General features: G+C 47.1%; 1 protein-coding gene across 6 annotated transcripts in view; it reads right to left on the reverse strand.

The window, feature by feature from the left end:
* The window catches only part of stxbp4 (syntaxin binding protein 4), a 150,260-nt gene that overhangs the window by 115,036 nt on the left and 20,385 nt on the right, over nt 1–14,839 (reverse strand). For all 6 annotated transcript variants that reach the window (XM_073026474.1, XM_073026475.1, XM_073026473.1 and 3 more), the window contains 4 exons: nt 9,567–9,640; nt 5,923–6,018; nt 4,795–4,864; nt 1,194–1,268 (listed from right to left, as the gene is read on the reverse strand). In XM_073026474.1, the coding sequence (XP_072882575.1) occupies nt 1,194–1,268; nt 4,795–4,864; nt 5,923–6,018; nt 9,567–9,633 (308 nt within the window). In that variant the 5' untranslated portion in view covers nt 9,634–9,640. The remainder of the gene's footprint in view (nt 1–1,193; nt 1,269–4,794; nt 4,865–5,922; nt 6,019–9,566; nt 9,641–14,839) is intronic.

Below are 14,839 nucleotides of genomic sequence, written 5' to 3' on the forward strand. Positions count from 1 at the left end.
ATTTGAAGGAGGAAGGTTGGCAAAAATCTAAAATCTTTCTGAACCTCTAGTCCAATCAACAGAGGAAATTTACCAGGATGCTGTCTGGACTAGAGAGCATGTCTTATGAAGCTGGGTTCAACGAGCTAGGGCTTTTTTCTTTGAAACAAGGAGGATCAGAGGTGATTTGACAGTGGTGTACAAGATGATAAGAGGCATAGATCAAATGGACAACCAGAGACATTTTCTCATACAAGGGGTGATTGGAGGAAAGTATAAACTTCACCATGGACAGTCCCAAGCCTGGCTTTGAAAGGAGGAGGGCTGGGTATAGAGTTAGCAACCCCATCGTGTAAAATCCCAGAGCTACAGAAGCTCCAAAGACCTCATCACTGGGAGAGGAAGCATCTTCAAAGATGGCCCACACCTGGGGACGACTTGAAAGAGTGGCCCAGGACAGAGGAATGTGATGAGCTGCTGTCGGTGACCTATGCCCCAGTGGTGGTGAAGAGCTTAAGGACGAGGGAAGTATAGGGGGAGGTGGATGTGTGTATTGCCCTGCCAGGGGTGGTGCTACAGGCAGATGCATCAGGAATATTTCAGAGACTTTAGATAGGCACATGGATGATAGAAAAATGGTGAGCTATGTAGGAGGGCAGGGTTGGATAGATCTTGGAGTATGTTGAAAGGTCGGCACAAGTTTGTGGGCTGAAGTGCTGTGTTGTTTTATGTTCATGCACCAGCTCAATAGAGAGATTATTGCTGCAAGGGGAAGATCACACATCAAGACCTGACAACCCTTCTCACCATTTCACCACCAGCATTTAGTTGGATTTAAATTCTGTTACTGAGTTGGAGCTTAGAAGGAATGGAATAAGAGAAAGGCAAAGCTTAAACACACTAATCAGCTTAACTGGTAAAGTGATTTCTAATTAATTACTTATTAGAGTAAATCAGGAAAGGAACATCCCTCTGTTCCACTGGGGAGAGTCTGAGACTCACCTTCACCAGAAAGACTAAAATCCTGACACTGTCCTTTCATCAGCCACGGTAAGCGAGATGTTGGAGCGAAGGGGGGCTGAAACCTCGGTGTAATATTGCACCACTGAAACCCCTCAGCGTTATATTGCACCACAGTTTAATCATGTGTTGCAAATCCCAGTCTAACGACATTAAGGGGCTTAAGGATGAAGGAAAGAAGAAGCCTTTATTACCTGGATTCATCATCGCGAGCGATCAGCAAGGACATGTGGCTGGATGCTGAGGCGGTGCGCAGGATGTCCACAGCCCTGTGAAAGATCACAAACAGTTCACTTTAAGGACATGGCTTTATGGAGCTCACGGCCAGGGCAGCTCCAGACTGTGTTACTCTGGCTCAGAAAGAGCTCTCTGTAGAACTATCTCAAACCAGTCGAGCAACCTCTCTCCTGGGCTAATCCGGACCAGCAACAATTCATTCTAAGCATATGTCCGACTTGTCTGCACTAGAACATAGAACAGTACTGCACAGGCATGCTTTTGGGTGTAAGCAATAAAACACCTAACTATAAAGACACGAGATTCTGCAGATGCTGGATTTCCAGAGGAACGCTCGCAAAATGCGAGAGGAACTCAGCCGTTCAGGCACATCTATGATTCAGGCCGAGATCCTTCATCAGGACTGGAAAGGAAAGAGGAAGATGCTAGACTGTGGTGGTGGGGAACGGGGTAGGAGCACAAGCTGGCAGGCGATAGGTGAAGCTAGTTGGGTGGGGGAGGGGATAAAGTAAGCTAGGAGGTGATAGGTGGAAAAGACAAAAGGCTGGAGAGAAAGGAATCTGATAGGACAGGAGAGTGGACCATGGGAAAATGGGAAAGAGGTGGGGCACCAGGGGGAGGTGATAGGCAAATGAGAAGTGAAAAGACAAGAAAGGAATTGAAGAGGGAAGGAGGAGGGAGGAAAATTGCTGAATGTTGGAGAAATCAATGTTCACATGATCAGTTTACAGGCTCTGCAGACAGAATAAGACATGTTGCGGAGAATGATGTGCTGGATGAGGAGACTCACAGAGTAGTAGGGGAGGAACACCATCCCCATTTACGCAGCAGGAGGACAGGGTGAGGGCAGATGTTTGGGAAATGGAGATGTGGATGAGGGCAGCATCAATGGTGGAGGAAGGAAAACCTGTTTTTTTTGAAGGAGGACATCTCCAATTTTCTGGAAAGCAAAGCCTCGTCTTGGGAACAGATGCGGAGGAGATGAAGGAACTGAGAAAAGGGAATAGCATTTTTACAGCAACACACACAAAATGCTGGAGGAACTCAGCAGGCCAGGCAGCATCAGTGGAAAAAAGTACAGTTGACATTTTGGCCCAAAATCCTTTGGCAGGACTGAAGGATATCGGCCCAAAATGAAGACTATACTTTTTTCCACAGTTGCTGTCTGGCCTGCTGAGTTCCTCCAGCATTTTGTGTGTGTTCCTCAGGTTTTCAGCATCTGCAGATTTTCTCTTGTTTAGCATTTTTACAGGAGACAGATTGGGAAAAGGTATAGTCAAGATAGCCATAGTAGTTGGTAGTTTATAAAAGATATCGGTAAGCAATTTGTTTCCAGAGATGGAAACAGATCAAGAAAGGGGAAAGAGGCGTCAGAAAAGGACCAAGTGAATTTAAGGGCAGGGTGGAAGTTGTTGGTGAAGTGCAAGAAGAGTTGGGGAGCATTACCAGACAAGGATTGAAACATGGTCTGTTGTACATAGCCAATGAGACAAACACAGCTGGGGCATATGCGAGTATCCATAAGCCCATTAGTACCCCTTGAGTGTGAGAAAGTGGGAGGAGCCGAAAGATAAACGGCTGAGAGTGAGGACCAGTTCTGCTGGACAAAGGAGGATAGTGGTGAAGTGGAACTGGTCAGGTCTGTTGCCATGAAAGAAGCAGAGGGTTTTAAGGCCTTCGTGATTGGGGATAGAGCTGTTTAGGGACTGGACATCCATGCTGAAAATGAGGCAATCAGGGCTAGGGAATTGAAAGCTGTTGAGGAGATCGAGAGCATGAAAAGTGTGGTGGATGTACAGTAGGTGGGAAGAGACTGTGGGATAGAATGAAGTCGAGATATGCAGACACAAGTTCAGTGGGTCCAGAACCGGTAGACAATGGGCCTATTGGAGAACCAGGCTTGTGGATCTTGGGTAGGAGGTAAAAACACAGAGTGCGGGGTAAGGGAACTATGACGTTGATGGCAATTGATGGGAGATCTCCAGAGCCAATGAGGATGGTGATTATGTTGGAGAAATCTCCTGATGGTCCCAAGTGGGGTCTTTTTCAAGGGGTAGGTATGAGGAGGTGCCTGAGAGTTGTCACCTGGCCTCAGCAAGGTAAAGATCAGTCCGCCAGACTACAACAGCACCCCCTTTGTCTGCAGGTTTGATGGTGAGGTTGCGGCTGGTGCAGAGAGAGTGTGAAGGGCAGTGCACTCAGAGAACTAAACTGATCCCTTCTGCTTCCATATCCCCCTATTCTCTGCATATCCATGTGCCTACCCAAGAGCCCTTGTACGACTCTCCACCAACACCCCAGGTAGTACAACCCAAGCATTCACCACTATGTAAACAAAAACCTGCCCCACTCACCTCCTCTGAAATTACCCCCTCACTTTAAATTCATGCCCTCTGGTATTAAACATTGCAGATTGGGAAAAAGATACAGGTTTTTTTAACTCTACTTATGGCTCTCATAACCTTATAAACGTCTATCACAAGGGGTCCCGACCTGTAGCCCACAGGCCCCTCGGTTAATGGTATGGCTCAAGGGAATAAAAATGGTTGGGAACTCCTACTCCATCAGATCTCCCCTCAGCCTCCACTGCTTCAGAGAAAACAACCCAAGTTTGTCCAACCTCTCCCATAGCTCATGCTCTCTAATCCTGGCAGCATCCTGGTGAATCTCTTCCGCACTCTGTCTAAAGTCTCTACATCCTTCCTATAGTGGGGAAGTCAGAACAGAATGCAGAACTCAAAAGGTTGTGGACTCAGCCAGTTCTATCACAGCATAACCCTCCTTGGCATTGAGGACATCTTCAAAGGACAGTGGCTCAAGAAAGCAGCATCCATTGTTGAAGATCCTCCCCCTCTGGAACATTAGGGAGAAGGTACAGGAACCTGAAGACCCACACTCAACATTTTAGGAACAGTTTCTTCCACTCCATCACCAGATTTCTGAACGGTCTATTAACATTACCTAACTATCATTGGTGACCACTTTTAAAACATTCCAAAATCAGACACACAGATATCAGGGCAGGTCACCAGAAGGCTGGCCAAGACAACAGGTTTGAGGAGCGTCTCGGTGGAGAGTGGCAGAAAGGGGTGCCACGAGACCGTGGAGAGGGGTACGGAGGGGGTCCCACAGTCTGGTCAGAGAGGGTGCTCAAGCAAGAGCACTTGCTCAAATGGCAAGGACCACGTCCATCTGCATAGTGAAAATGAGTGCTGGAATACCGCGACCAAGGGAACAGATAGTCAGCACTACTGATGCACCACAGAAAACATCCCATCTGGATGCATCGCGGCTTGGTACGGCAACAACTCGGTCTGATACAGCTCAGAAACCAGCCACCCCTCCATGGATTCTCCTCAGTAATCATATCCCTACCCATCCCAGACATTCTGTCTTCCCCTGGAGGGGAAGGGAGGGGCCCCACAGAGCTGGTGGAAAGGGGTGGGGAGGAAACTACTGACCCCATGGAGAGGCTCTCAAAATTGGTGGCCATGCCAGCCTCAGGCAGAGCCACCGGTGGAGATGAGGAACGTCGCTGCTTAGCACCAGATCACGTACCTCTCGTTCGTAACTCCAGCCAGGTCCTCTCCATTCACCTCCAAGATCAAATCACCAGGCTGCAGTCGACCTGAAACAGAGGCAGGGATTAGATCCAAAAAGACAGCTGGGACACAGGTCCAACAGAGAACCCAGTCCAACCTCAGCATTAGGTCATGGCCCTCCCCACTCCACTGGGCTGCTCTCGCTGCCCCCACTGGAACGGGCATGTGTGCTGACCCACGTTGGCTGAAGTGAGGGGTGGCACAGTAGCAGAGCAGTTTGCATGGCATGATTGAGTCCAAGAGCTACAAGGTAATGCTGTAGCTCTACAAAACTCTGGTTAGACCATCGGAGTATTGTATTCGGTTCTGATCAGATAGAGGGAGATTTACCAAGATGCTGGCTCGATTAGAGAGCCTGTCTTATGAGGACAGGTTGAGTGAGCTAGGGCTATTCTCTGAAGTGAAGGAAGGAAGGATGAAAGGCGACTTGATAGGGGTACACAAGATGATAAGAGGCATAGATTGAGTGGATAATCAGACTTTTTCCCCAGGAAGGGAATTGCTAATATCAGGAGCATAATTTTAAGTGGGTGGCAGAGTGGAGATACATCTCTACCAAAGGAGGTGGAGGGTGCTCCTTCTCTGTTAACCTGCAGGTCACCCTTGAGCAAGGTGTAGCACCTGCTTAGCCCCTGATCAGGGTCACGTGAAGCCATGAGAGCAGGTGGTGCATGGTTGAATGAACAACTGGTGCATATCATGTCCTGGTTATGTGACCAATGACACCAGGTAGACAATCTCTGAAGAGTATTAATTATGACCATGATCACCCACGTCATACGACACGACACATAATGATGACGATGCTAATTTTAAGGTGACTGGAGGAAAGTATTGGGGAGATGTTGAAGGTAGGTTTTTGGAGTGGTAGGTGCAAAGAATGGCTTGCTAGGGTGGTGGTAGAGGCAGATACATTAGAGTTTCATAAACCCTTCAATAGGCACATGGATGATAGAAAAATGGAGGGCTATGTGGCAGGGAAGGGTTAGATTGATGTTGAGTAGGTTAAAAGGTTGGCACAACACAGTGGGCTGAACAGTCTGTACTTTACTATAAAATACAGCAGCAGACACTATATGCTTACCATCGCTTGCTGCTATTCCACTCTGCAAAATACGCTTAACATAAATTCCATACTCCTCACCGGTTTGTTCTTTAAACCCACCAATAACTTTAATACCTAAAACAGAGAAAAGAATTATGTTATCAATTCTGTGTTGGCACCGCAACTTCCTCAGTCGCAGCTTGTGACTTCTAGATGTCACTATTCCAACTGATCCAGCCGGCCTCCTTCTGCTCTCTGTAAAAGTGACCTCATCCAGACATTCCCACACAGTGGCATAGCAGTTAGCGTAATGGGGATCAATTCCCACTGCTGCCCAGGACTTTGTATGTTCTCTCTGTGACCGCTTGGGTTTCCTTCCACATTCCAAGGACGTATGGGTAGGGTCAGTGAGCTGTGGGCGTGCTCTGTTGGCTCCAGAGGCGTGGTGACACTGGCGGGCTGCTCCTCAGACTGTATTGGTCGTTGACACAAATGTCACACTTCACTGTGTGTTTGGATGACTTGTGACAAACAGCGCCAATCTTTAACTTGAATCTTTATTTGCGTCGCCTCATCTTTGTAATGTCAGTCTGTGACGTGGGAGTCAGTGTAAAATGCGATATCAACATTGCTGTTTCTGACACACAACTGTCACCGTGTGCACTGTAACTGGTCACAAGTCTTAATTGGGAGGTAGCACAGCAGTCAGCCTAACACTATCATAGCACCAGAATGAGTGGCAAAACCCGCTGGCTTCTGCCCAGCAAATCCTTGGTGGTTAATGCAAATGTCACATTTCACTACATGTGTCCATGTGGATGTGATAAATAAATCTGAACCTCCACAGGGCTTCAATAGTAAACCAAATGCAGAGACACACACTCACACACCTACCTACCTACCTACCTGGAAAAACACAACAGGTCAGGCAGCATCTATGAAGAAGAATAAATAGTTGGGCCGAAACCCTTCGTCAGGACTGGAAAGGAAGGGGGAAAGAAGCCAGAATAAGGCTGGGGTGGGGGCAGATGGAGTACAAGCTGGCAGGTGATAGGCGAGACCAAGTGAGGGGCAAGGAGGATGGGTAGTGGAGGGGGGGTGAAGTGAGAAGCTGGGAGGTGATAGGTGGAAGAGATAAAGAGCTGAAGGAATTTAAGAGGAGGGGGCAGTGGAGAAAGAAAGAGGGCAACCAGAGGGAGGTGAAGGGTAGGTGAGGAGAGAAGGAGTGAGAAGGGAGCCAGAAAGGGGAATGGAAAAAGAAAGAAGGGGCAAGGGGAGAAATTCCAGGAAGTTAGAGAAATCAACATTGATGCTGTCAGGTTGGAGACTACGTAGACAGAATATGAGGTGTTGCTCCTTCAAACCGAGTTTGGCCTCATCATGGCAGTAGAGATGGCTATGGACAGACATGTCAGAATGGGCGTGGGCGGCCACCGGGAGAGCCTGCCTTCTGCAGTGGATGGAGGGTGGTGCTCAACAAAACAGTGTCCCGATCTGGGAGGGGTCTCACTTATGTAGGGTGTGAGTGCTGAATATATATACTAGATGACTCCAACATTGCGAAGAGTCGCTTCACTTGGAAGGCCTGTTTAGGGACGAGAATAGTGATGAGGGAGGTGGTGTAGCACTTGTCCTGCCTATAGTGACAACTCTAATCCAGTGCCTCCTCTGTTTCAGCAGGCAGAGGGTGGAGAGCTCAAGCCTGACTCAGGACTTCAGTACAATACTGAGACTGACTAACGTAGGACCAGTGTATATTGGGTCATTGATAGTTAGTGTAGGAGCCTGTCCTGCATGTTTATTACGTGTATTGTGGTAACTGGTCACGTTCACAGGGGTGTGGTAAAAGTAAAGGGATAAATTACGTATTCTTGCTTGTATTGTGACAGTTTGTAGCTTGGGACTGGCTGAGGTTGTATTTTGCTGACCACTAAGATGACGCTCAATAATGCTTAAGTGTATATTTGCTAATTGCTAATTAAGGACTGAAATAGGGAAGTTGACTCTCTGGAGCTGTGGGCGTGTCACACGAGTATGAAAACTCTGTGGGGTCGCAGGCTGCCAGCAATTGTTTTGGTTTAGTTTTGGATCAGTGTGAGGACCCAGTGGGTTGAATCCAGATGAGCTTTATTTGTCACATATCAGAATCAGGTTTATTATCACCGGCATGTGACATAAAATTTGTTAACTTAGCAGCAGCAGTTCAATGCAATACATAATACAGAAAAAAAGTAAATCTTATTCAATATACTTAATACAGTATACATATATTAGATAGATTAAAAATCGTGCAAAAAACTGAAATACTATATATTTTTAAAAAAGTGAGGTAGTGTCCAAGGGTTCAATGTCCATTTAGGAATTGGATGGCAGAAGGGAAGAAGCTGTTCCTGAATCGCTGAGTGTGTGCCTTCAGGCTTCTGTATCTTCTACCTGATGGTAACAGTGAGAAAAAGGCATGCCCTGGGTGCTGGAGGTCCTTAATAATAGACACTGCCTTTTTGAGACACCGTTCCTTAAAGATGTCCTGGGTACTTTGTAGGCTAGTACCCAAGATGGAACTGACTAAATTTACAACCCTCTGCAGCTCCTTTCGGTCCTGTGCAGTAGCCTCACCACCCCATACCAGACAGTGATGCAGCCTGTCAGAATGCTCTCCATGGTACAACTATAGAAGTTTTTGAGTGTATTTGTTGACATACCAAATCTCTTCAAACTCCTAATAAAGTACATCAGCTCTCTTGCCTTCTTTATAACTGCATCAATATGTTGGGACCAGGTTTTGATCTTGACACCCAGGAATTTGAAACTGCTCACTCTCTCCACTTCTGATCTCTCTATGAGGATTGGTATGTGTTCCTTCACCTTACCCTTCCTGAAGTCCACAATCAGCTCTTTCATCTTACTGACATTGAGTGCTGCAGCACCACTCCACTAGTTGGCATATCTCACTCCTGTACATCCTCTTGTCACCATCTGAGGTTCTACCAACAATGGTATTTGAGCTATGCCTAGCCACACAGTCATGGGTATAGAGAGAGTTGAGCAATGGGCTAAGCACACACCTCTGAGGTGCACCAGTGTTGATCATCAGTGAGGATATGTTATCACCAACCTGCACAAATTGTGGTCTTCCGGTTAGGAAGTTGAGGATCCAATTGCAGAAGGAGGTACAGGGGCCCAGGTTCTGCAACTTCTCAATCAGGATTGTGGGAATGATGGTATTAACTATACATATACATCTAAACATTGAAACAGAGAGTGAAATGCATCGTTTATGTCAACGGTCTGATGATGTGTTGGAGGCAATCCACAAGTGTTGTGAAGCTTCTTGCGCAAACATAGCATGCCCACAACTTACTAACCCTCAGCAACACACAAAATGCTGGAGGAACTCAGCAGGTCAGGCGGCATCTACGGAAATGAATAAGCAGTCACCGTTTCAGGCTGAGGCCCGATTTAATCGACATTTCTCGGGATGTGGGAGAAAACTGGAGCGCCTGGAGAAAACCCACACAGTTGTGGTGGGAACATGCAAACTCTTTACAGACAGCGGTGGAACTGAACCCTGATCTTACTGCTGGTGCTGTAAAGTGTAGCACTAACCACTAGGCTAACGTACCTCTCTGCCTGTCCACATGGGTGGACGTGACAGACGACACAGCCGAGAAGCTCAGACTTACCCAGGCCATTCTCACAGTCGGAGAACACGATACGTTGTACAGCCCGATTGATTCCATAGGGTCCCATGATGGTCCTGAAGGGAATGTACACACAATAATTATTCACAAGAAACCTACAGTGAAGGAAAATAAAATCACTTCACTTGGGAGTCTGTCGGGGTCATCTACTGTATCGGGTGTTCCCAGTCTGGCCTCCTCTATGTCTGTGAGACCTGATGTGGATTGGGGGACCGGTTCATCGAGCACTGTTGCTCCGTCAGCCACAAACGGCAGGTTTTCCCAGTGGCCATCCATTTACTTGCCCCAAGCAGTACGGCTGATCAACAATTCCACCCAGTAACTCCACCACTATATTATTTCCTGTCAGTCACCTTGTGCACAGCCTCATGAAACTTTATGGATACACAACCAATGTACAGAAGCTATCTTATGAATTTATATTTATTTTGTGTTATTATGTACAAATCCCATTTCCAGAAAAGTTGGGATATTTTCCAAAATGCAATAAAAACAAAAATCTGTGATATGTTCATTCACGTGAACCTTTATTTAACTGACAAAAGTACAAAGAAAAGATTTTCAATAGTTTTACTCACCAACTTAATTGTATTTTGTAAATATACACAAATTTAGAATTTGATGGCTGCAACACACTCAACAAAAGTTGGGACAGAGGCATGTTTACCATTGTGTTACATCACCTTTCCTTTTAATAACACTTTTTAATCATTTTGAAACTGAGGATACTAATTGTAGTAGATTTGCAATTGGAAATTTTGTCCATTCTTGCTTGATATAAGACTTCAGCTGCTCAGCAGTCCGTGGTCTCCGTTGTCTGATTCGCCTCTTCGTGATGCGCCATACATTTTCAATAGGAGATAGATCTGGACTGGCAGCAGGCCAGTCAAGCACACGCACTCTGTGTCTACAAAGCCATGCTGCTGTAGCCCATGCAGAATGTGGTCTGGCATTGTCCTGCTGAAATAAGCATGGACGTCCCGGGAAGAGACGTCGCCTTGATGGCAACCTATGTCACTCTAAAATCCTAATATACGCCTCAGAGTCAATGGTACCTTCACATACATGCAACTCACCCATGCCATGGGCACTGATGCACCCCCATACCATCACAGATGCTGGCTTTTCCACCTTTCGCTGATAACAATCAGGATGGTCGTTTTCATCTTTGGCACTGAGAACTCGACACCCGTTTTTTCCCAAAACTAGCTGAAATGTGGACTCATCTGACCACAGCACATGGTTCCACAGTCTTTCGGTCCATCTGAGATGAGCTCGGGCCCAGAGAACCCACCGGCGTTTCTGCATAGAGTTGATGTATGGCTTCCTCCTTGTGTAATACAGTTTCAAGTTGCATTTCTGGATGTAGTGACAGACTGTGTTAAGTGACAATGGTTTTCTGAAGCACTCCCGAGCCCAAGTGGCTACAATTGTCACAGTAGAATGACGGTTTCTTAGGCAGTGCCGCCTGAGGGCTCAAAGATCACGCGCATTCAACAGTGGTTTCCAACCTTGCCCTTTACGCACTAAGATGTCTCTGAATCCTCTGAATTTTTTCACAATATTATGTACTGTAGATGTTGAAAGATCTAAATTCTCTGCAATCTTGCATTGGGAAATGTTCCTTTTGAACTGACTAACAATTCTCTCACGAATTTTGGCACAAAGGGGTGAGCCACGACCCATCCTTGCTTGCAAAGACTGAGCCTTTGATGGACGCTACTTTTATACCCAGTCATGATACCTCACCTGCTACCAATTAGCCTGCTTAATGTGGAGTCTTCCAAACTGGCGTTACTTGAATATTCTGTGCACTTTTCAATCTTATTTTAACTCTGTCCCAACTTTTGTTGAGTGTGTTGCAGCCATCAAATTCTAAATTTGTGTATATTTACAAAATACAATTAAGTTGGTCAGTAAAACTATTGAAAATCTTTTCTTTGTACTTTTGTCAGTTAAATAAAGACTCACGTGAATTAACATATCACAGATTTTTGTTTTTATTGCATTTTGGAAAATATCCCAACTTTTCTGGAAATGCTGTTTGTACTTTATCTTGTGTATTTTTGTGCTGCATCAGATCTGCAGTAACAATTATTTAATTCTCCTTACATTTGTGTACTGGAAATGACATTAAATAATCTTGAATCTCAATTTGACTCCCCATTCCTATTCCACCATGTCGGTCGGTCCATGGCCTCCCTATATTGCTATGGGGTCACTCTCAGGCTGGAGGAGCAACAGCTCATGTTCCATCTGGGTAGCCATGGACCAGCATCATTAAGCAAAGTTGCTTAACGTTGCCCAGGTTTTCTGCACTTCCGATATGGACTTGGACAAGAGACTTTCTTTTCCTCAGTCTACGCTTTTTTAAATTATAATTTGTGTTTTTTGCCTGATCTTCGTGTGTGTGTGTGTGTGTGTGTGTGTGTGTGGGGGCGGGGGGGGGGGGGGGGTGGGGGGGTGAGGGGGTGAGGGATTTGGGGGCCGATGTGCCTGTATCAATTTAGTTAATTTTTTGGTGCGGGGAGGGCCAGAACTTTCCGTGTTGATGATCGTTGCTACCATTCTTTTCTGTTTTGGTTTTGTGGCTATCCGGAGAAGAATTTCAGAGTTGTACACTTTGATAATAAACAAACCTTTTGAAGGGGTCCATGGACCTCAGACTGGGAACTCCTGATCTCTCTAACTTCTGGTAATCTCTATCCCCACACCCCCACATCACTTTTTCCATTCCCGTTACTCTCTCACACATTCTATTCTCCTCACCTATCCATGGATCAACATTCCAGAATGGGAATGGGAAGTCAAATAGATTCTGTAATGTTTTTGGTATTTATCTGAGTGCCCAAAATCAATTTACTCCTGTTTGTAGAGCCTGGTTATGAAGTAATCTCACTGGCTGTTTTTTATTATCTCATAAACCAATCAAGCAGTGGAAGGGGCAGAGAGCAGTCTGCTGACAAGAGCAAACACTGAGCAGATACCCGGTGACCGAGTATCACCCAGAATCTGTCTATAAACACCTCTCCCCACACCAAGCAGATACCCGGTGACCGAGTATCACTGAGTGTCACCCAGAGATACCCGGTGACCGAGTATCACTGAGTGTCACCCAGAATCTGTCCATAAACACCTCTCCCCACACCGAGCAGATACCCGGTGACCGAGTATCACTGAGTGTCACCCAGAATCTGTCCATAAACACCTCTCCCCACACCGAGCAGACACCCGGTGACCGAGTATCACCCAGAATCTGTCCATAAACACCCACACCGAGCAGATACCCGGTGACCGAGTATCACTGAGTGTCACCCAGTATCTGTCCATAAACACCTCTCCCCACACCGAGCAGATATCCGGTGACCGAGTATCACTGAGTGTCACCCAGAATCTGTCCATAAACACCTCTCCCCACACCGAGCAGATATCCGGTGACCGAGTATCACTGAGTGTCACCCAGAATCTGTCCATAAACACCTCTCCCCACACCGAGCAGATACCCGGTGACCGAGTATCACTGAGTGTCACCCAGAATCTGTCCATTAACACCTCTCCCCACACTGAGCAGATACCCGGTGACCGAGTATCACCCAGAATCTGTCCATAAACACCTCTCCCCATACTGAGCAGATACCCGGTGACCGAGTATCACTGAGTGTCACCCAGAATCTGTCCATAAACACCTCTCCCCATACTGAGCAGATACCCGGTGACCGAGTATCACCCAGAATCTGTCCATAAACACCTCTCCCCACACCAAGCAGATACCCAGTGACTGAGTATCACTGAGTGTCACCCAGAATCTGTCTATAAACACCTCTCCCCACACCGAGCAGATACCCGGTGACTGAGTATCACTGTGTGTCACCCAGAATCTGTCCATAAACACCTCTCCCCACACCGAGCAGATACCCGGTGACCGAGTATCACTGAGTGTCACCCAGAATCTGTCCATAAACACCTCTCCCTACACCGAGCAGATACCCGGTGACCGAGTATCACCCAGAATCTGTCCATAAACACCACTCCCCACACCGAGCAGATATCCGGTGACCGAGTATCACTGAGTGTCACCCAGTATCTATCCATAAACACCTCTCCCCACACCGAGCAGATACCCGGTGACCGAGTATCACCCAGAATCTGTCCATAAACACCCACACCGAGCAGATACCCGGTGACCGAGTATCACTGAGTGTCACCCAGTATCTGTCCATAAACACCTCTCCCTACACCGAGCAGATACCCGGTGACCGAGTATCACCCAGAATCTGTCCATAAACACCACTCCCCACACCGAGCAGATATCCGGTGACCGAGTATCACTGAGTGTCACCCAGTATCTGTCCATAAACACCTCTCCCCACACCGAGCAGATACCCGGTGACCTAGTATCACCCAGAATCTGTCCATAAACACCTCTCCCCATACTGAGCAGATACCCGGTGACCGAGTATCACTGAGTGTCACCCAGAATCTGTCCATTAACACCTCTCCCCACACTGAGCAGATACCCGGTGACCGAGTATCACCCAGAATCTGTCCATAAACACCTCTCCCCATACTGAGCAGATACCCGGTGACCGAGTATCACTGAGTGTCACCCAGAATCTGTCCATAAACACCTCTCCCCATACTGAGCAGATACCCGGTGACCGAGTATCACCCAGAATCTGTCCATAAACACCTCTCCCCACACCAAGCAGATACCCAGTGACTGAGTATCACTGAGTGTCACCCAGAATCTGTCTATAAACACCTCTCCCCACACCGAGCAGATACCCGGTGACTGAGTATCACTGTGTGTCACCCAGAATCTGTCCATAAACACCTCTCCCCACACCGAGCAGATACCCGGTGACCGAGTATCACTGAGTGTCACCCAGAATCTGTCCATAAACACCTCTCCCTACACCGAGCAGATACCCGGTGACCGAGTATCACCCAGAATCTGTCCATAAACACCACTCCCCACACCGAGCAGATATCCGGTGACCGAGTATCACTGAGTGTCACCCAGTATCTATCCATAAACACCTCTCCCCACACCGAGCAGATACCCGGTGACCGAGTATCACCCAGAATCTGTCCATAAACACCCACACCGAGCAGATACCCGGTGACCGAGTATCACTGAGTGTCACCCAGTATCTGTCCATAAACACCTCTCCCCACACCGAGCAGATATCCGGTGACCGAGTATCACTGAGTGTCACCCAGAATCTGTCCATAAACACCTCTCCCCACACCGA

This window comes from Hemitrygon akajei, chromosome 22 (genome assembly GCF_048418815.1).
Source record: "Hemitrygon akajei chromosome 22, sHemAka1.3, whole genome shotgun sequence".
NCBI classification, from domain to species: Eukaryota; Metazoa; Chordata; class Chondrichthyes; order Myliobatiformes; family Dasyatidae; genus Hemitrygon; species Hemitrygon akajei.